Source organism: Mauremys reevesii, linkage group 2 (assembly GCF_016161935.1).
Source record: "Mauremys reevesii isolate NIE-2019 linkage group 2, ASM1616193v1, whole genome shotgun sequence".
Taxonomy (NCBI): Eukaryota; Metazoa; Chordata; order Testudines; family Geoemydidae; genus Mauremys; species Mauremys reevesii.
Window position 1 is genome coordinate 14,640,366 of NC_052624.1, and position 22,593 is coordinate 14,662,958.

Below are 22,593 nucleotides of genomic sequence, written 5' to 3' on the forward strand. Positions count from 1 at the left end.
TACCTAGACTGCCAAACATATGCATTTTGATTGGTGTAAATGAGTTATACTTTTGCTGATAAATCCATCTGATAAATATTTATTGTAGTTTCTGGTTTCTGGTTTTAGGCTCTTTTAGAGTCATCCTGAAGGTGCTCAAACCCCAACGGCAGATTTGAAACCATTTTGTTCTTCTTCCTGTTTGTAATCCAGAGCAAAATGGAGTCAGAGTTCCTACAATGAAAGTAGCACTGTGTGAAGGCATGTGTGCCAGGATACAGTTTATTGGCTTTACGGAACCTGTGATGGATCACCTGTGTTCCGGTTAGACCTTAAGTGAAAAGGGCCTGATTCTCCTCTCATTTACACCTCTGTAAATTGGCAGTAACTCAGATGAAGTCAGTGCAGTTAATACTAGAGTAAAAGTAGTGTGAGGGAGGAATTCAGCCCAAAGTCATTTACTAAAATCCTCTGATCACCTAGTAAAGAAGTCCCAAAGTTGTTATCCAACAACCACAGGTGGTCTGCATAGGACATGCTGTAGAGATCTGGCTGCTCACATGATGCTGGCTCCTCCTCCTCCTCCTCCTCCTCTCTTCCAGCTGCTAAATTTACTTAAAGGACAGCTAAATACCATGAAGGCCCAGATTCTCACCTGCTGTAAATCGGAATAGCTCCACTGAAGTCAGTAGAGCCTGGCCCTTTTATACCAGCTGAGAATCCTGCCTTTCATGCCTCCCAAATAATGCTTTTTCATGTAAACCCTTCCTTTAATTGTATGAATGGGAGAGGAAGTGATCCATACAAAACGGGAGACAATCTCTATTAAAATGCTGTCAACACGGTGAAAAAGTTTGACCCCTCCTTGATATACTAGCATCCAGATATGTTCTGGAGTGATCATATCTGAGCTTCATCTACTAGTTCTTCTTCAAGTCATGTCCCTATGGATGCTCCTCTTTAAGTGTGTCTGCACCTCTTGAGCCTTTGATCGGAGATTTTCCACTAGCCGCATCCTTCGGGCTGCGTATGCATCCTATACGTCCTCATGCCACACACCAAGGCTATAAAGGGCTGCTCTACAAACCATCCTCAGTTCCTTCTCAACTATTTCAGCCTTAGACAGAGCCCTAGCATATCTGCTTTGAATGTGCCATCGCTCACTTCTTGTTTATAGTGTACTACTATTTAGTATTAGATACAACAGTTGTTAGTAGATAAGTAGTGTGAGGATTAACTTTGTTCCTCTCCTTTCCTTCAGGGAGCCTTACTCTCTGGCAGGGCATGCCTGGCTCTCTAGGAGTCAAATGTTTCCTCTCTTGTCAGGAAGCTATTCTGGTTAGCGACAGCCACTCTAAGTGTGTCTGCTGTCTGGAAGAGTCACACATCTCCCAGAAGTGTAATGTCTGCCTGGCCCTTAAATCCAGGACAAGGAAGTACCAGGAGATCAAGTTGAGGCTGCTGCTGATGGAGCGTGCCCTTTGACCTACTTCAGAGTCAGGTCAGGAGAAGCTCCTCCCACCCCCACCCTGGAAATCTGTCTCTGGGCAGATCCAGCACCCCTTTGACCTCAGCACATATCTTCCCAGAAGAAAGGGAAGATTCTTGAGGCTTCAGTGAAGGCTCCCAAGAAGAGGAGTTTTGACTCCCTCCCATAAGGAGTATGTTCCCAAATTACCTCAGTCCCCTGCTAAGTGCATGATATCAGAAGCCTCAACCTCTCATCTTGGTACTGTAGAAGTGAAAGACTCTTGGAGATCCAAGGAGAAACACGGCTCTGACAGAGTCCTGGTACTGTCTACAAGGGACAAAGAAAGTAAGGATAAGCACTCCTCCAGACCAATACCATTGTGCACAGCTCCATCTTTGGTACTCTCCAGTCAGGACCCTGGGTACTGTGCAAACCGAAGCATCAGACACTATCGGTGCCTACTTCAGTATGCTCTAAGAGTACCAGCTCCTTCTGTTGTCAAGCACATTGGTACCAATCCTCCACTCAGTACCACAGGAATTTAGATACTCAAAAGACTTACCAGTGGTGGATGAACCAACATCTCCACTTTTCATGGGTACTGAACACCTCTCAGTACCGAGCCCCCAATCTCCAGACCACCATCACTCTCCAGTACTTCCAGACTTTCCACCTTGTTCTATTAGTACCCACCAGTTGGAGGATATTGAAGAGGAAGAGGGAGACCTCCATTCAGTCTCTTCCATCTCAGTGCAGGGTTCTTCTACCAACCCATACAAGAACTGATTCTTTGACACATGTAGGGAAGATCCTCATTCATGACACCAAGGTGATGAGACCAACCATGGATGCCACCCCCTCTCCTTTATGGACTTTCCCCAGTGGCTATATTGGGGTCCCTGGGCTGCGTACCAACAGCAATTTGCCAAAACACCAGCTCAGACACATTGGAAAGCTAGAGATATTCGATCCTCTTCTTGCCAACTCAGACCCCAACATGAGGAGACATTTCAGGAACAGGAAGATAAAGAAGCCACCTCTCAAACTATTGTCTCTTTATTGTCTCCAGATGAGGCCATGATGCCTCCACGACCATCCATGGCCAATGATTTCCAGCAGTTTCAAGACCTTATAAAGCAGGTAGCCAACATTCTTCAGATACCACTCAAAGATGTCAAGGATTCACAACAATCAGTGACACCCACAAGAGTAATATAATCCATTAATTAGGTGCTCTTGGACCCACCAAAGATTGTTTGGCAAACACCCACTCCCATTCCACCAACTTGCAAATTGGCAGATAAAAAATATTATGTCCCCTCCAAGGACTCCGAAATTGTATTCTCCCCCATTTCCCTCCATGTAATTCTCTGGTGGTGGATGCAGTGAACGAGCAGGGTAAGCAACACTACTACAAGTCTGCCCTGCATGACAATGACCAAAAGTGCTTAAGCCTCTTTGGACAGAAGTAATATTCATCTGCGACCCTGCAATTTGAGATCACAAACTATCAGGCAGTCATGGCTAAATATAATTTCACAAACTATAATAAATTTATGGCCCTTATTGATCATCTTCCACAAGAACAGAGGAAACAATTTCAGGCCATCATCATGGAGGGGCCAGTTATTAGTCAGGATGTCTCTTCAAGTGTCCTTGGTTAATGCAGACACCACTGCCAAGTCCATTTTTATGGCGGTAGTTATGAACAGGGTGTCGTGTCTTTAACTCCTGGAGTTCCAATGAGGTCTGAATCTTCCCTTTGATGTTTGAAAGTTGTTCTCAGAACCACAGATGAGTCTCTTCACACACTAAAAGACTCCAGGGTCATGTTAAGATCACCAGGTATATGTAACTCCTACAAAAAAAATAAAATTGAATAGGTCAAAAACTGCCCAGAGATCTCATCCTGGTCAGTTCTCTGGGTTTCACAGATCTACCAAACCCCCAGGAAGAGACATAAGTTCCAGAGAAAGAGAGCTTCTCATCCTCCTTCTGCGAGTACCTAGTGATCATTGAAACAACAATTTTGATGGGTTGGTCAAGTTCTCGAATCCTCCCACACCTCTAGTTTAGCAGCTGCAACCCTTTGCCCACTTCCTCTCTTTCCCATTTCCAACATGCTAGGAGGTGGGTCACTACAGACAAGTGGATCATAGAGGTCATAACATCAGGCTACTTTATCCACTTTGCATCTCTCCCTCCCTCCCTCGCATCTTCCTTCCCCATCCCTCTTTAGGAATTCCTCTCACAAGCTTCTACTGAGACAAAAAATAGACTCTCTCCTTAATTTAGAAGTGAAAGAGCCAGTTCCAGCTCCTCACAAAGGAAAGGGGTTCTATTTGAGGGTGGAAACCGATTTGAGATCTAAGACTACTAAACAAATTTGAAAGTCTCAAAAGTTCAGGATGGTGACGCTGGCAGCTATAATCCCTTGACTAGAGGCAGGAGAGTGGGCTTTGGACCTCAGTCTAAGAGACGCCTATTTCCATATGGCAATACTCCCATCTCACAGAAAATAACAAAGCCTTACAGTCAACTAGAAACATTTTCAATAATGAATACATTCCTTCCACCTCTTCCCGACTCCAAGGGTGTTCTCAAAGGTCTGCTTACCTTCTTTGGGAACCAATTTTAGTCTTCCCGTACCTCAACGACTGGCTGCTCTTATGAAGTGTACTGTCATCCACTCAGACAGACCTTTCCCTTTTCCAAGAACTGGGTCTTCAGCTCAATGTAAGAAAATCAACATTAATCTGTGCACAGAGAATGCAGTTCATAGGGGCATACTTGGATTCATTGACAGCCAGGACCTACCTTTCCACAGACAGATTCATAACTTTATCAAATCTAGTCAGAAGCATTCAAGGGAGTCCTTGAACCTCAGTAAGGAACTGTCTACAGCCCCTGGGTCATATGGCAGCTTACACCTTCATGACCAATCACACCTCTGTTGCTTCCAAGGCTGGCTCAGAACAATCTATTCACCAACCAGAGACAGTTTGGAGAAGCAAGTTGCAATTCCCCTTCATGTAAAGGACTCCCTACACTGGTGGAAAGATCAACTGAATGTTGGTGCAGGCATTCCTTTTGTTTGCCCAACTCCAGTAATAACCATGACAACAGATGCATCCCTGCTGGGATGGAGAACTCACCTCAAAACACTCACGGCTCAAGGCACATGGTCACCTCAGGAAATCATTCTCCTCATCAACCTGTTGGAACTCAGGGCAATCAAGAATGCTTGTCTCTATTTCCTACCCCTTATCAATGAGGATCATGATGAACAATGTGGTCTGCATGTTCTGTATGAATAGACAAGGGGGAGCAAGATCCCCCTCCCTGTGCACCAAAGCAATAAAGTTGTGGAACAGGTGTATAGCCTCTCAGATCCACATTTCAGCCATCTACCTCCCAGATGTTTAGACACCACAGCCAATATTCTCAGCAGGCATTTCTCCCAGGATTATGAATAGGAACTAGAGTCTCAAATTCTTCATGGTATAATTCCTAAACTGGGAGCTTTCAGAGGTGGACTTATTCGCTAACTCCAGGACAAGAAGTGTTTTCTATTTTGCTCAAGGAGTGGTCTAGGCCATCACTCTTTATCTTGGACAAAGGGACTCTTCTATGCATTTCCTCCAACACTGCTAAAACTGAGAGTGATGAACAAGATCAGATAGGACAAAGCTAGGGTAATCCTTATAATACCGATCTGGCGAAGACAAGGTTGATATCCTTACCTGCTTCAACTGTGCATCCCTCCAGTGACCAGAGCCAACTAAGGGGGATATGATAGAGGTCTATAAAATCATGACTGGAGTGGAGAAAGTAATAAGGAAGTGTTATTTACTCCTCATAACACATGAACTAGAAGTCACAAAATGAAACTAATAGGCAGCAGGTTTAAAACAAACAGAAGGAAGTATTTTTTCACACAATGCTTGGTCAACCTGTGGAACTTCTTGCCAGAGGATGTTGTGAAGGCCAAGACTATAATAGGGGTTCAAAAAAGAACTAGATAAGTTCATGGAGGACAGGTCCATCAATGGCTATTAGCCTGGATGGGCAGGGAGGTCCCTAGCCTCTGTTTGCCAGAAGCTGGGAATGGGCGATAGAGATGGATCACTTGATGATTACCTGTTCTGTTCATTCCCTCTGGGGCACCTGGCATTGGCCACCATCAGAAGACAGACTACTGGGCTAGATGGACCTTTGGTCTGACCCAGTATAGCTGTTCTTATGTTCTTATGCTTCCAATCAATCCTCATCTCCTTTTCCAAGATGCAAGTCATTTACTTCATCCCAAAATAGGGATTCTCCACCTCAGGGTATGGTTTGCAGGGTTAGAATCTACCTGCTCTGTCGAACTAAAAGTGTTACTGAACAGTGGAAAAGAGTCAACCTGAATGACTTACCTGCAGAAGTAGAAAAGATTCAACCATTGGTGTCAACACCACCACTCATCTCTGAATCCTTGTTGCTCTCAGCTATCCTGGATTACCTATTGGACCTAAAGAAATCAGGATTATCAGTTAGCTCAATTCAGGTTCACTTGACTGCAATATCAGCTTTTCATCCTCCAGTAGAAGGATTTTCTTTATCTGCTCACCCTATGTCTTCAAGGTTTATTAGGTGTTTGAGGAATCTCTACCCCCAAGTTAGGGACCGCAGTCTGACTTGGAACCTCTCAACCTGGTACTTAGATGTCTCAGAAGACCATGATTTGAACCAATGGCAACCTCTTCTTTGCTTCACTTATCCACGAAGACAGCATTTTTAGTAGCTATCACATCAACCTCTAGAATCAGAGACATTGGGGGATTGGTGGCAGACACCTTAACTGTGTTTTTCAAGGGCAAGATATCTTTATGCCCACACCCTAAATTCTTATCAAAGTTACTCTGGACTTTTTTCTTAACCAGTTCATTCCCCTACCAGTGTTTTTTCCAAAACCACATAAATCTCAAACTCCTCCTCCCTCCCACCCCCCAGGAAGGATAGCTAGGTTTAGCACCTTTGAACTGCCAAAAAAACAGCACCTCCCCACAACAAGACAAGCCCACTGCAACCCCAACTCGCAACCAGAAGGCAACTCTGCCATCCCACCCACCTTCGACAATCACTTATAGTATCCAGAGAGATAACATAGATATTGATAACATCACACATCTCACTCTCATGTGACTCAAGCCCACTCTCATGCACACGCACAGTGCGCTTGCCAGTTGGTGGGCAGACAGTTGCTGTATTTTCAACAGTTCTGATCTATCACTTAAGCTGCAGAAGTGGAAACACTGCAGCATGTTTAGCTGGACACAGAAACTTTTAACATTAGATATCCCAGTGTATTGTGATAATAATGCAAATCTTTAGAACCACATAAAAAAACCCAGCAGATTAAATTACGTTACAATTATTTTATGGCAACTGGCAAATCCATAAAAAAACCGACCAGACTGATCAAATACTGGCCACGTGGTAACCCTAGTGATAGCACATGCTACCCCATCACAAATCATGTCCATGGCATTACTCAAAAATCTTCCGGTATCTGAGATATGTAAGGCCACTAGAAGGGCTTCGGTACAAACATTTCCTAAAACACTGTGTTTTGAATCATGCCTCCTGTTCAGGTGCGACACTTGGTAATGCAGTCCTGTCTTCAGTTCTGGACTCAATTCCAAAGAACCCTTCTCCCTGTGGAAATACTACTCAGGAGTCACCTGAAGTGGAGCACCCATAGGGATGCTACTCGAAGAAGAAGAGGTTACTCACTCTGTGTAGTAACTGGTTCTTTGAGATGTGTCTTCCTAGGGTGTGCCACTACCTGTCCTCCTTCCATTCTGCATCAGACTATTCTCTATGGGACATTCGGATAGAGAAGGACCTGAGGGTGGTGCAAATCTATATTTGCACCACCCTGCAGATCTATATTTCCTCAGTGAACAGTGTGAGGATGCATTAGATGCATGCAGAGGCCAAACGGACCCTGCTAATGGAAAATCTCAACTCAAGAGCTCGAGAGGTGCATGTATACCTGAACTGGAGCACCGAGTGGTGGGACACATCTAGAAGAACCTGTTACTACACAGGGTGAATAAACTCTTCTTCTAAACAGATAATTTTCTGTGTGATACTGTCAATGAGAAATACACACATAAAGCACATTTCAAAGGACTCTCCACATTAACTGGTAGTGACCTCTCATAGTAATTAGCAAGACATCCTTTCAAGCCTGAAAGCCCACATATTTTCTGTTCTGAACGAATTTATCTGTTTTTCAAGTTCAATTAGTATAGATAACATGTAGAAAGTATATTTTGTTCAATATTAACTTAAGCCTAAGGATTAATTCTGAAAAATTAAGCACTTTTTCACACAGCTCTCTGATACTTGATTGAGGTGTGCATTGAGCACTCTGGTTATCAATACATATTTCTTTCTTACTTGACTTCCTTGTGACATTCAGGCTAGAATGCTTTGTCTTCCCTTCACTTCTCTGTCAGTGGTGACAACACCATCCCTTCCCAGACACTCAGACTGGTAACCTGAGCATCACCTTCAGCTCGTCCCTCTCATGAGAATGCACATCAGACTGATTTGCAACTTCTCCCCATTGAAGGTTTCCTAAATGAGGTGGGTATTAAATGGATTTGAACAAGGGGAAGGCATATACTTGGCATGGGGACAAGGAAGGTGTTAAAAACATCTGGCTGCTGTGACATAGGGCGTGACTTGAAGCTCAGAGTGGGAGAAGGAGACAAAAGTAGAACTATGTTTACAGGAAAGGCCAGAACATGGGAAGATAGAGGACAAGTAGCAGAAGAGAGTAAAGATGTACGTCTCTATGTAGAAGACTTGCACTTATCTCAAAGATTAAAAAATAGCATCATTTAAAAGCAAGGGTCACCCCAGATATTTTTTCATCTTTATTGTAGATTAAGTGATTTAGCTTCATCTTCTCACTCCTACGCTTTCCCAGCACTGGAATTTGCTTTTCTGAAGGCAGTGCTTCTTCTCTGTAACTGACTAGAAGTTCTGGATGTCTATGTTGGGATCGCACTCCTTTCTTCTTATTTGCTTGTACCTATATATACATTCTCCTCTTGGTGTGCATACGCTCCATACACTCGAGATTGGAATCTTTTGGCCACCCCAAATGGCAGTTGCTGATCCTCAACAATTGCAAGTCTTTGACAAAGAAATCCATCAGTCAGCTGAATTTGTTGTTGCTGCCATCAGGGCCAGCTCCAGCTTTTTTGCCGCCCCAAGTGGCAAAGAAAAAAAAGAAAAACCCAATTGAGCTGCCGCCGAAGTGCCGTTGAAGAGGAAGAGAGGGAGTGAAGGACCCGCTGCCAAAGTGCCACCAAAGACTGAAGCGGAGCAATGGTGTTGCTGCCTAATTGCCGCTGCAGACCTGGACGTGCCGCCCCTTTCTATTGGCCACCCCAGGCACCTGCTTCCTTCGCCAGTGCCTGGAGCCGGCCCTGGCTGCCATTGTGTCATCCTCAGCCAACAAAGCTGTGGTCGCATCTGCTCAACCACACGCTGACAGCTAAAAATCCTTTCAAGACCTCCTTCATCAGATGGCATATACATTAGACATTCCAACTGAGGTAATGCAGGAGAAGTCCTATAAATTATTAGATATCTTGCACGCCTCTGTCAGACAGTCTGGCTATGCCAGTAAATGAGGTACTCTTAGACCTGTACAGTTTCTGTGGCAGATGCCTGCATCTATTCCTCCAACATGTTAAAAGGTAGACAGAAGGTACCAGGTTCCATTTTGGGGATCTGAGTATTTACACACTCATCCCATACCTTGCTGCCCAAGAGAGGCTGAGAAAGCAGAGCTCTAAGATGACACCTGGAGGAAAGGAGCCCAAATGCCTGGATCTCTCTGGAAGGAAGAGCTATACTTCTGCCAGCTGTGAGCATTGCCATTTCCCAGACACTCCTTGCCACAGATGATTACATCAGTTGGCATAAGGTGTCAAACTTCACAGACAACTTACCACAGGATTCAAAGGAAGATTTAAGATCCTTAATTTCAGAGGGTCAGTTAAGAGCTAGGACCTCCTTACAGGCAGCAATTGATGCATCAGACAGAATAGCAAGGACAATGGCAACAGCAGTGATGATGAAATGGGCGTCATGTTTACGATCTTCAGGGAAGCATAGACTGATATAAAGAATTTCCCTTTTGAGAGTTGTGACCTTCTCAGCCAAAAGACAGATGATGCATTACACCCTTTAATTTAAAGGTCTCCCAAAATGCTCTTAGATCCCTGGATGTATGCACACGATAACCCAGAAGGAAACAAGTTACACATCCCTATCCTTGGCAGACTTCTTCCCCATTGTATCCTCCCTATCATAGGCCATCAGAACACCTTGGAAGAAATAAGGATTACACAGAAGATTACACTGCTTCTTCATCAGCACCAGTGAGACTAGTTCCTACCTTGAGACTGCCAGTTTGATGGTTTAGTGAGTCGAGAGCTGCACAGAACCACACCCAAAGGGTCTGTACCCATGACCTACCCCATTTGGAGACCATTTTTTTATTTTCAAGATGCCTGGACCAATATCACCTAGGACTGCTAGGTCCTGGAAGACCTCCAGGTTGTATATTCAGTCCAGTTTCAAGCTCTCTCTACTCCTCATCCATCCTTCCTGTCCCTTTTCAAGAACCCCTCTCATGAGAGACAAATGCAACAGGAGGTAGAGGCTCTGAGAGCAATAGAAGGTACACCTCTTCAATACAGGAAGAAAAGGCTTTGTTCCCATTATTTTTTTAATCTCCAAGATCCTATTCTGGATCTTCATGTGTCAAATCAAGTTCAAAATGGTAACCCTTGCCTCAATAATCCCATCTGTAGATCCACAGAACTGGTTTGCAGCTCTCAAGATCCAGGACATGTATTTACATATTTCACGTCACCTAGGATACAGGAAATAATTAAGAGTTATAATAGGGACTTATTTCTAATACAAGATCCTTGGATTATCAACAACCACCAGGGTTTTCTCAAAATGCCTTGAAATAGTAGCAGCTTATTTCAGATGGCAAAGAATACAGTTAAACCCTTGATGATTGACTTGTTTGAGGGAGTTCACCTCAATAGATAACAGACCATGTTTATCACATCCTACAGCTCTTTTCCACTTTTGGACTCAAGATCAATGAACTAGAAGTTATCTGTAGTGCCCATCCAGAAAATAGAGTTTATGGCAGCACTTCTACGCTCCACAACAGTAAGAGCATACTTACCTCAGCCAGATTTGAAGCCATCGAAGATCTCAACAGGTCAGTTGCCAAAACAACCTCAGATAACAATAAGAATGTGTCTGAAATTATTAGGTCACGTGGCCTTATGCACATTCATAACTCTATATGCCAGACTTTACCTTCATTTTATGCAAGGGTGGCTGAAATCTATTACCTTCTGAGCAAACATCATATAGATATTCCAGTCCATATTCCTCCACGTGTCCTAAGGTCACTAGAGATTAATGATGAAGAATCCCATTCAGGTATGCAAGAGTGTTCCTTTTTTCTCCAATACTGCCTCCAAAGACAATAGAGACTGATGCTTCCAGCCTTAGCCGGGGAGCACATCTAAATCAATATCAGCCTCAGGGTTTGTGGTCCCGAGAGGAGACTCGTTTTCACATTAGAACTCAGAACGATTCATTTGACAGAGAACACCTCAGCGATGTTCCATGTGAACAGGCCAGGAGGCGCATGATCACCCTCTCTATGTTTGGAAGCAGTCCAGCTGTGGAATTGGTGTATCCACCACCAGATCACCCTTACAGCCATGCACCTACCAGGACTGCAGAACTCTGTAGCAGATCACCTGAGCAGGAAATTTACAAATGAACAGAAGTGGGCGATAATGGACTCATAATTTGGAGAGCTTTTCACAGGCAGGGTCACCCATACATGGACCCATTTGCCACAAAAATAAACAAAAAGTGCCCTACCTTCTGCTCCAGGGAAGGCCTCATTCCTTCAACCCCAAGTCTCCTATATGTACATCCCCTGGTCCGTCTCTTACTGAGCGTCCTAAGGAAGCTCAAACAAGAGTCTGCTATAACGATCCTGATAGCACCAGCTTGGCCCACCTGGATTTCATGAGACTTTCAATTTATTATCCTGTAACATACCTGGGCTCCCTGGACAATGGGAGCATTTTACATCCAACCCCAGCCTCTCTACATATCACAGTCTGAATGCTGCATCTGTGGAGAGAGCTTGTTCTAGAGACATCCAAAACATTCTTATACAGAGTAGAAAAGAAGCAGGAAAGTAGAAAAGGCTCCCTTTGGGCAGAGCTACACAGTATGTCTCCAAAATAATCAAACATTCCTAATATTCTGGAATACTTAATGTCATTAAAAAGATCAGGACTTTCTATCAGTTCTATCATGGTGCACCTGGAAGCTATATCAGCACAACATCCCACTATACAGGACCACACGTGAGTTTTCACATCATGTAATGACTAGAGTCTTCAAAGGCCTAAGACACATATTCCCACTGGTTCAGGAACTGCCTCACTCCTGGGATCTCTATATAGTTATATTTGGATGAACGGGTCCTTCCTCTGAGCCTCTGACATTATGTTTATTGCACCATCGCTCCATGAAAACAGCCTTCTTAATGACTGTCACTTCAGTCTGTAGGATTGGGGAGCTGCAAGCACTCATGGTGGCCCTCCATGCACTGTTTCTCTATTAGGCCCTATCCAAATTTTCTTCCCAAGGTTGTTTCCGATTTCCATCTAGACCATGAGTCCCCTACCAGTGTTCTTCCCTAAACACCACTCCAGCCAAGGGAGGCAAGAGACTCCACTCTTTAGATATCTGCAGCGCCCTGTTGTTTTACCTAGATAGATCATAGTCATCCAAGGTCTTACCTACATCGTTCGTTTGTTGCCTTTGCAGAGAGAATCAGAGGCCAGGCCATTTCTTCTCAAAGGCTATCTAAGCGGGTCTCAAACTTGATTAAGCTTTGTTACTAGTTAGCTAGTTTAGATTATCCAATTGTAGCTCAGACAGCTTCTGCAGCCTCTTTCAGAAATGTTCCCATTCCAGAAATATGTAGAGCAGTTAATTAGGGATCTGTTCACTTATTCACAAAACATTATTCCCTGGTAGAGGTATCTAGTTTGGATGCCTCTTTTGGCAAAACTGTTTTATAATCTCTCTCCAGGTGAAAAAGCTACATGCCATGAAAGGCGTGTGTAGCTTTATTGGACCTGATGTTTACATTATTCTTTAGTGCCCTCCACAGCAAATGATCATAACATTAAATTAATATTAGTTCTAAAATAAAATGGACTGGAGACATGCAACAGTGAAAATGGCATAGAACAGAGTTAGCACAACAGAAAAAGAAACTTGTTCTTGCTTGTTGGTGCCATCTTAAATGTGTCCCTATGAGGAGCTAACCCTGATGAAGTGTTGAATGATTTGTTTTAGTTTTAAAATGCTTTTTTAAGCAAGAGCAATGTTCAAAGAAGCATTTTGAAAAGATAAAAATGAAACATTTCCACCTTCAAAAACAGCCGTTGGAGTCCATTGTGGCATCTATCTTGGATTTCCTCCATTTAAAGAGAGTGTCTCCCAGTGTCAAATTTAAAATGTTTGTTTTATTTAAGATATTTGCCTTTTGGTTTCCTGATAAATATTCTGAGGGCCATTTAGACACAGTCCACCTATCCTCTCCCTATGCTAATTTACTTCATGGTGTCTAACCAATAATCTAATAACAAAATGTAATCATGTCCCAAGATGAGTTTATCCACAGATAATCTCATCACAAGACAATTTCAGTTGAAAATAATGTTTCTCTGGATGGCTTCCAGACAGGATAATATCGCAAACACTCCCATGAAGATTTTTGTCACGTCTTAATTCAGTATGTAAGTGGCTACTAATTCCAGATAAATAATTTCCTTTCCCAGTGTTGTTTCTTTCATTCCTGACAGCTGTTCCTCTTTGCAGATGAAGTGTCTAAAGAAGTCTTCCAGAAGCCTAATAGGATTTTTAATTATCTCACTTGTAGACCATTTGCTAAAATATAAAATCACTGTCCTGCATTCCCATAATATTTTATCTTCATCAGATCATTTCACCAGCCACTGTCACTAAGTAGAACCATGTTGTATGCTAAATGTTACACTCTCACACTGGCTGGAATCTAGCCCATTTACTGTAAATACCAGGGATAAAATGCCTAAGGAAGATAAAAGCTTGGGAGAACAGTGCAAGTTAAGATCATATCCATTTGTAAGCATATCTTTTCTGCTGTCATTGACAGAGTGTGACCTCTAATTTCCTCCAATCCCAGCCTCGCGGAACAGCAGATTGAACTGTAAGTGGAAAGTGACAAAAAGAAGACTGGAAAGCCTTTCATGGAATTAGAAAAAGAGCAGCGAAAAAGAATCCATTAGAGCAGCTGAGAGGGGTCAACATGACAGGGTTAAATAATCATTTGTTTCAATGAAACCACTGATCACATCACCTGCCCTCTAAACTCTTCTCTGATTCTCTGAGCAGTTATACAGATTTTCCAAAAGGTGCTGATTTTCAGCGGTTAATCCGTTTTATCCAGTGGATGAGAACGGGTACAACATTATAAATACAGTTTTATATATATATTCATTAAAAATAAATTGTGTTGACCTCTCTATGAATTTTCCGTTGGCTAAGCAGGATTTAAAAGCAAGAATAGAATGCATTATCTTAAAGATTTAATTTAATAATGGAGTATATATAATGGAGTTTTTGAAAAAGCACTTTGGATATACCTGGCTGAACACAAAGGGCTGAATTCCCATTGGGAATCATGCACAAAATTCCAATTAGCATTATCTGGAATTATGTGCTTAGATGACACAATAAAAATTCAACCCAATTGTCCTCAAGATATTAAAATATGTTGGAAATGGTTCTGCTCTCCTGCACTCTTGCTCTCAATACACTGTTGTAAATTGAGGTGACACTGTGGAAGTAAATGTGTCTGATTCTTCCCTCACACCAATTTTAAAAGCAGTGTAAATCCATTGATTTACTCCCACTTTACACTGGTGTAAGTAAAATGAGAATCAGGTTCAGTGGTATTACACTGGTGTAAAACCAGCATAATTTAGGCCAGAATTAGGCCCAATGTTGTGCCAGGTTAGTATCATGGCTGTAGATTTTGATATTCTAGAAATAGGATTGTGGGCCACATTTTCATTCTGAGCTACACCAAGACCCTTTTACACTGCACTGGAAGCTTGAAACCTTAAATTACATTCACACCCACTTTAAGGCCTCTTTATAATGGCAGAGCAGTAAGGTAAGTGAGAACCAGCCTTGTAACTTCCCTGGTGTGTCAACAAGTGTGGGGAGCAGAGCAAGGATGGAAGTCCCTATTAAAATACATATCCTTATTACTAGCACCAGGGACACAAAAATCACTGGCCAAACACATTGTTTTGTTTTTTTAGAAATGTTCTTTTATTCAAGTTTCAGTGCAAAAAAAAAAATCCCTCTACAGAGCCATAATCAGCAGTGAAACCTCTGTAATGGCTTATCTCCAGACTATTCTGTGTTCTTTGCACAAACCTTATCTTTCTATGTGCATTTTTAAAATGAAATGTAATCCTGAGCCACTGTGTAAAATGGGAGCATGTTCTTTAAAACTTTCCCATCATCCTTTCTGCTGAGCTTGATATGCACCTGCACATTCACAGCTTTCAATGACTCTCCTCAAAGCTGAACAGACCCTGGGAGCCTGATTTTGCTCTTACTTATGTTATGTGACTCTATTGATTTTCATAGTGTTACTCCTGATTTACTCCATGAGAGCAGAATTGGAGCTTCACTGTGAATGCACACAGAAGACAGTGCTCACCAACATGAATAAAGGGTCTGTAGTTGGGCCCTAAGTCTTCAGAATCTTTCTAATGCTAAAGCAACGTGAGATGATGGTTGAAAAGGTCATGTCTGTAACCTCATAGCAGGTCCTAGTCCTCCTGCAATGTGGCAGATCTCATTCCCTCTGATTCTGGGTTATAGGGGGTGTAGCGAGCAGAAAGAGACGTGGCCAGAGTGCCTCTGATCCAGCAGGTCCCAGCTATCAGAACAGATCCCTTGCTAGCCTCTGAATCAGGAAGCAGCAAAGATAGGATAAAGCTCCCTTCCCTCCCACCTCCTTGGGTCTGAACTGAACGGAGCTCAGCCAGGTGCAAGAAACAAGGCCACATTTTGTTTTTTCCTGTAATCAACCAGGCATGTTTTTATTCTGCAGTGACACATTGGTATTTCCCATTTACTTCAATTTCTTACCTGCAGAAAGAAGCTGTTCTGAATTCTGGAGATTTAATTGCCTAAAAAAAAAATAAAGCCATTATTTTACCACTAAAAGTTTCAAGAAAGAAAAGAAAAAAATAGCATGAATAAGAGAACTCAGAAGGGAAAACCACTTCCGTGTGATCTCAAGTACCTATGTAAAGAAAAATTAATGGGTATATTTTGCTTTTTAAAAAAAGCAATTTATTAACAATGATGAATATGCTTACCGTAATATTTTCTAGAAAAACACAAAACAGTAGTGTAACCGTTTGAACATAATAGGCTTATGATTTTCCTAATTATGTGTTATTGTTTTTTCCTAGGCAACATTTAAAGGTTGGATGGATATTATGTATGCAGCAGTAGATTCACGAGGGGTAGGTCACTCAAATTAAATGCTTTCTTCTTTCATCCTTCTTTCCTGTTTAGTTGAATTTTGCGCCATTCTGGCTGGTTAACAGCAAAACTACCTATATGCAACTCACTTGGCTTCTTTGGGGATGCACCAAGTTTAACTTCAGGCAGATTTTTGTCTAATGTGCTATGTAGAGTGAAATGTAGAGTGACTGAAATGGGTGTAGGACGTGTACCATCATTTGTGTAGTGGGGTTTATATTATGGATCACTTTGGAAATGTAACAAGAATATTTAGAGTACAAGAATATTTTAAAAATATTAAAACCTGGGGCCCAACTCAGGACATAAATAACTTCCAGGTGACAGTTAACTGACCTCCTCTCCTGCAGCAGGAGACTGAGATTTGGAGGGAGCAGATCCTCGGCTGGCATAAATTGACATAATGGAGCTATGTCGATTTACGTTACACCTCATACTGTCTTAGGATTCAGTTTTCCAATCTGTTTAAGCCAGACAGAAAGCTCAATATAAAGGTGAATACAAACCTGAGACTCACAAAGATGAATGGATCTTTAGATTTTCCATAGATCTTATTTTTTGTTGCAAATTGTGTTGTATTAAGTGGAAGTTGTGATTAGAATGGTCACCATAAAGAAATTAACATTTACCAACAGATAGAAAACAGCTTTCACAATGATTTTCTGTTCTTAGTAAAAGAAAGAAGTTGTATTGTTTAAAATAGATGGACTCTAACTATACTGTAGTTTTATACTAAAGTGACTGAACACTGCAATTACATTGCAATTAAAATGTAATTACACTGTGGTTATGTTGCCCGGGTTATCTGAACTCAAAGCTATGGTAATGAATCTTTGTTTTCCAGGTGGTGTCAGGAAATAAATCAGTGGGGGACACAGCACCTCCATCTGATAAATGATTGGTACACACAAGAGAGCTTTCATTCAAAAGTCCTTGTTTTTACTGAGTACAAAGCACACATCAAAGCTAGCAATAGTCTAGAACAGGGGTGGGCAAACTACGGCCTGTGGTCCGGATCCGGCCCCTCAGGGCTTTGGATCCGGCCCACAGGATTGTCCCCTGTGGCGCCGTGGGCCCCGCACCGCTCTCAGAAGTGGCCGGCACCACTTCCTTGCGGCCCCCAGGTGGGGGGGCAGAGGGCTCCGTGCGTTGCCTTTGCCTCCAGGCATCGCCCCCCGCCCCTCCCCGCTCCCATTGGCCGGGAGTGGGGAACTACAGCCAATGGGAGCTTCGGGGGAGGTACATGGGGGCACGGCAAGGGCAGCGCATGTGGAGCCCCCCATCCCCCTTCAGACCAGGGGCCTCAACGCTTCCTGGAGCAGCACGGGGCCGGGGACAGGGCAGGGGTGCAGGGAGCTTGCCCTGGTGCGCGCCACTGCCACCCCGGAGCTGCTTTAAGTAAGTGGTGCCAGGCTGGAGCCAGAACCCCGCCTGCACCCCGCCCCTCAACTCCCTGCCCTAAGCCTCCTGCCTGCACCTCACACCCCTCCTGCACACCAACTCCCTGTCCTGAGCCCCCTCATACAGCCCGCACCCCTCCTCTGCCCCAGTCCCTTGCGCTGAGCCCCCTCCTGCACACCTCACCCCTCCCAAACTCCACACTCCCTCCCGTACCCCAACCCCCTGCCCCAGCCCTGCATACAATTTCCCCACCCAGATGTGGCCCTCAGCCCAAAATGTTTGCCCACCCCTGGTCTAGAAGCACCCAAAATATAGTTACCCAAAGTCTGAGGTGGTGTTGAGGGCCAGTTGCAGAGTTCCGGTGGCCAGCCTGCCTTCTGCAGCTGGAGTTTTGTTGTCAGACTCCCAAGCTCATAGAAATTCAGTCAAAAGAACTTCTTCCAGGCTTCTCCAAAGTACACTCTCTAACTAAACTCCTGACCAACCACATAATTCATAAGGGTTCCTAATAGGCTAACAATTTCCCTAGCAACAGCGAATAATAATTCATTATTTTACTTATCAGCAAAGCAATTTCAGCAAGAAACTTACAAATGCAGGCCCACCCAAACCAAGGTCAGCCATTCACATTTTCCCTCTTCCCCCATCCCCATTTTCATGAATCTGCCCTTTCACTTTATCTATCTTAGTTAGTAACACTGCAATTGTGTAGCTGTTTTTGTTCTGTCTGCTAAAGCCACGGCCAGATTTTTCCTGACTCTGTGGTGCCCTTGCTTCCAACTCCTGGTGGCTAAGTGCACAAGATCGCTGTTGTTAAATCAATTTCTCTTGTAACAGTTATTCTATTAATATCCATGATTACCACCAGTTCATATAAGCAGGAGTATAGCCAGAAGATTGATTTATTTGTTCCCCCTTTTTATTTCATATTGAATGCATTACGGTGGATATATTCTGAAGTTGCACTTTTTAGTACATGCACCCAGTACAAAATCTTCTAACCAAAGATTAAGTACATGAATTACACTCTATATTTACACTGAAAATACAATGTAATGATGTGATCATAATGGCAGTATTATAAAGTGTAACTGAAATGATCGTGGTATTTGAGATACCAATGGTGACCTTGTAATGGCAGGCACTGAATGCTTAAACACTGAATGGGTACTTAACTTTGATATTTTCTGTGTTATTGAGTGAGTTTGTTTTTAATCTTTTGATGTGTGTGGTGATGGCCCAGTTTTTCTCCCTCTTCTTTTTACATTTTCCTTTTATATTTGCAGTGTGAGGAGCAACCTGAATGGGAATATAATGTATACATGTACCTCTACTTTGTGATTTTCATCATTTTCGGGTCTTTCTTCACGTTGAATCTCTTCATAGGTGTCATTATTGACAATTTTAACCAACAAAAGAAAAAGATAAGTACTGTATATGCTGTATAGCCACTTGTGACTGCTATATGGAGGGGCAGTAGGAATGGATTTAGAAGCAGCAGCACAGCAGTCCTGTATCTCGATTAACAGAATATCCTTAGGAACCATCTTGCATTACTTTACAAATTCACAGTTGCAGCAGCCCTTTATCTCTATGCAGGGCCAGTGCTCTGAAAACACTGGAGTTAGATTGTGCTCTCACTAATCAGGAAGCAGTGTTAACAGCACCAGCCCAGGGGAACCTCAGGGATTAATTGTGCCTCAGGGACACATGCTTTCCCAAAGTCCCCAGTGTGCAAGAGATGGTGTATGCAAGTGGTCACCATCCTTTAGAATGTTGCAGCCTGTCCTCCCCTTCCACCTTTGGAGCAGTGTGCACTCAGGGATGGAGCTGTTCTTACATCCCCCTGAGAAATGTGATTGTGATTAGCCTTTTATGCACAAAGCGAAGGAGGGATGAAACTCCTAGCATCCTCCCTCACCCCATGTACCCACACCAAGATGTCACAGTCTAGCCCTGAATCACTGTTCATCCTTGCTGCCCACTAACTCCTGCCTTCTGCCTTAATGTGGATAACTACTTACAGTTCTACACCCCATTAGGCACTTATTAGATATTAAAAGGAAGAAAATAGAAAAGGATGGATACTCCCAATACCTCAAACTTAGTTTACATTGCAATAATACTTATCATTCAACGAAAGTAATAGCAGCTTTATCTCTCTATACTTAGGTGGGCAAGACATCTTTATGACAGAGGAACAGAAAAAGTATTATAATGCAATGAAAAAACTGGGCTCCAAGAAACCCCAAAAACCCATCCCAAGGCCACTGGTGAGAATATCTAGGTTATTCCAATTGAAATATGTATATTCAGTGAATGTCTTTCATCGAGTGAATACAATCCCCTGGAAAAAATGCCCTTTTGTAATATAATCTGTTTGATTCAGCCATTGTTTGAAAGTGTAGTGAATTGTGTGTCTTATAATCACCACTGCACTACAATGATGATTTGGGGTCAAATTCATGAATGATGTAACACCATTACCTATTGTGTCCTGTATTAAATGAACTGGGGATCTCAGTCCCAATCTGTAATAAACAGGTTACCATTCATAAAAGCTACCACTACTGTTGGCATGATTGTTGGTAGATTCAGCGAAGAGCCTTAGGATTGAATGAGCATGAAAATCCAACCAATCCATCACCCCCTTTACATTTACAACGGTCCATGTGGAAACTGTGACATATTTTCTTCTGGATTCCAGTTGCAAGGGGAGGGAATGATACCATTTTATATGATTTGAGTCTCGTAACTAACACTAATGATCCTTTTATTTGTTTCAGAACAAATACCAAGGTTTTATCTTTGACATAGTCTCAAAACAAGCCTTTGATGTCTCCATCATGATTCTCATCTGCCTTAACATGGTCACCATGATGGTGGAAACGGATGACCAGAGTCTAGAAAAAGTGAACATCCTTCATAAAATCAACATGCTCTTTGTTGCCATCTTCACAGCAGAGTGCAGCATCAAAATGTTGGCTTTAAGACACTACTATTTCACCAATGGCTGGAACATATTTGATTTTGTTGTTGTGATTCTATCCATTGTGGGTAGGTAACACTCAATGGCAGAGAAGTCTTTTTGCCAAAACTGAACAAATAAAAGGTGGAAACAGAGATGTGTTTGGACTGTATTAAATGCTTTTTGCAATATGGTGCTGAGCACCTGCAGCTAGGCATTGGGTACCCTCAGTTCCACCAATGGGAGAGCCACTTATGGGATTGGTTTCTAAATATTTTAATTATATTTAAATCCTATCAAAATAACACCGCATAACAATCAAATGTGGCATGACCAGGCAAAGGTAGAGAGTTTGGGTATACTGAACATAACAGATACATCCAGATAGAACATACATGCCCTGCTGCTAAAAGTAATAAGTAACACCTCCACATGCCCTGGCATTGATTTCAATGGGCATTCAGTGGCTGATAGGAACACGGGGGGAAGGGGGGTGTTAGAGAAATGGCAGTGTCATAGGTCTCACCCCCACTTAGAGCTGTTGGGTTCCAATGTGGGGACCTGCCTTGGTTTCCTTCTAAACTAAAATCCTAGTTTAGATCTAGTAAAAGCTGCCACCACTCAATCAAGTACGTGGATTGAGACACAGTCCTTCCCCAAAATCCTAGGGGATTCCAAGAGCCCCAAATCCATGGAGTTCTTACACCCAGGAGAAATAAACCATTCCCCCCTGCTTCCTCCCCCCTCCCTTTTCCTAGGAGAGACACCGGGATTTAACTACAGAGGGATACCTCCCCCTCCCCTTTCCCTGAGAATCCACCCAAAGAAAGATCAACCAAGTCCTTAATAGAAAAGAATTTATTAAAGAATAAAAAGAAAAGTCACTGTCTCTGTAACCAAATTGGAACAATATACAGGGTCTAAACTTATCAATCTCTGGAGAGAATTCCCCCTCCTTTCTTTCTCAGTAAAAGCAAAGTAACAGCAAACAGGAATAAAGAATTTCCTTTAGCAAACACACAATTGCAAATATAGAAAGCAACTCAAAAGACTAATCCGCCTTTCTAATTAATACTCACTATTAAATAGTAGGAACTACTCCAGGAGAACTTGGAGACATGACTGGCCTCTTTTAGATCCAAAGAGAGCTCTAACAAAGAACACAGACAAAGGCTTCCCTCCACAGAGATTTGAAATTATGTTGTCTCTGATTGGTTCTCTGGTCAGATGGTCATCAGGTACTGCATGTTAACCCTTTACAGGTAAAAGAGACCTTAACCCTTAACTATCTGTTTATTTATGACAGGCAGTCAGAGGATTATTAGTTGCAATGCGTCAGGGTATAAGAGGAAAAGTCCAAAGCCACTAGGGCCATTATTTTAGTATTTATTATTTGTATCGCAGTAGTGCCTAGCAGAACCAGTCATGGACCAGAACCCCATTATGCTAGGTGGTGTACGGGCACAGAATAAAACAACAGTCCCTGCCCCAGAGAGTTTACAATCCGAGTATGAACTGCCAATTAAAAAGAAAGTAACAGTTGGGAAAGTGATACAATTTGAGACGAATGACTGATCAAATGAACATTCTAGAGATTATTCCCATTAAAACCAGCATTTAACGCTCATATCTCCTAAAAATATTCATGTTACTTTATACTTTTTTGTTAAAGTAAATTTGGTCGGGGGGGATGAACACTGGGGTATTATAGTCTTTCACCTCAGGAGCAATGGCTCAAATGGTAGTGACTGAAAGCTATAACTACTGTGACAGACCCAGACCAGTGGGGTACAGGAGTCTGGTAGAGGGCAAATATACTGGTCACTGAATGAGTAGTTTTCTGTTCCCTGAGTGACCAGAGCAGGGGCTGCACTAGAGTAATCAGGAACCTGCTAGAACCAATTAAGGCAGACAGGCTGATTAGAACACCTGCAGCCAATCAAGGCAGGCTAATCAGGGCACCTGGGTTTAAAAAGGAGCTCACTCAAGTCAGGCGAGGAGGAGCCAGAGGAGAGGAAGTGCG

At 42.7% G+C, this 22,593-nt stretch overlaps 1 protein-coding gene across 1 annotated transcript in view; it reads left to right on the forward strand.

Annotated features, from left to right (window-relative positions):
* Positions 1-22,593, forward strand: part of LOC120397007 (sodium channel protein type 5 subunit alpha-like) — a 325,327-nt gene that overhangs the window by 297,575 nt on the left and 5,159 nt on the right. Inside the window, exons 25-28 of the mRNA XM_039522350.1 lie at positions 16,129-16,182; positions 18,889-19,026; positions 19,771-19,875; positions 20,389-20,659. Coding sequence (XP_039378284.1) covers positions 16,129-16,182; positions 18,889-19,026; positions 19,771-19,875; positions 20,389-20,659 — 568 coding nt within the window. The remainder of the gene's footprint in view (positions 1-16,128; positions 16,183-18,888; positions 19,027-19,770; positions 19,876-20,388; positions 20,660-22,593) is intronic.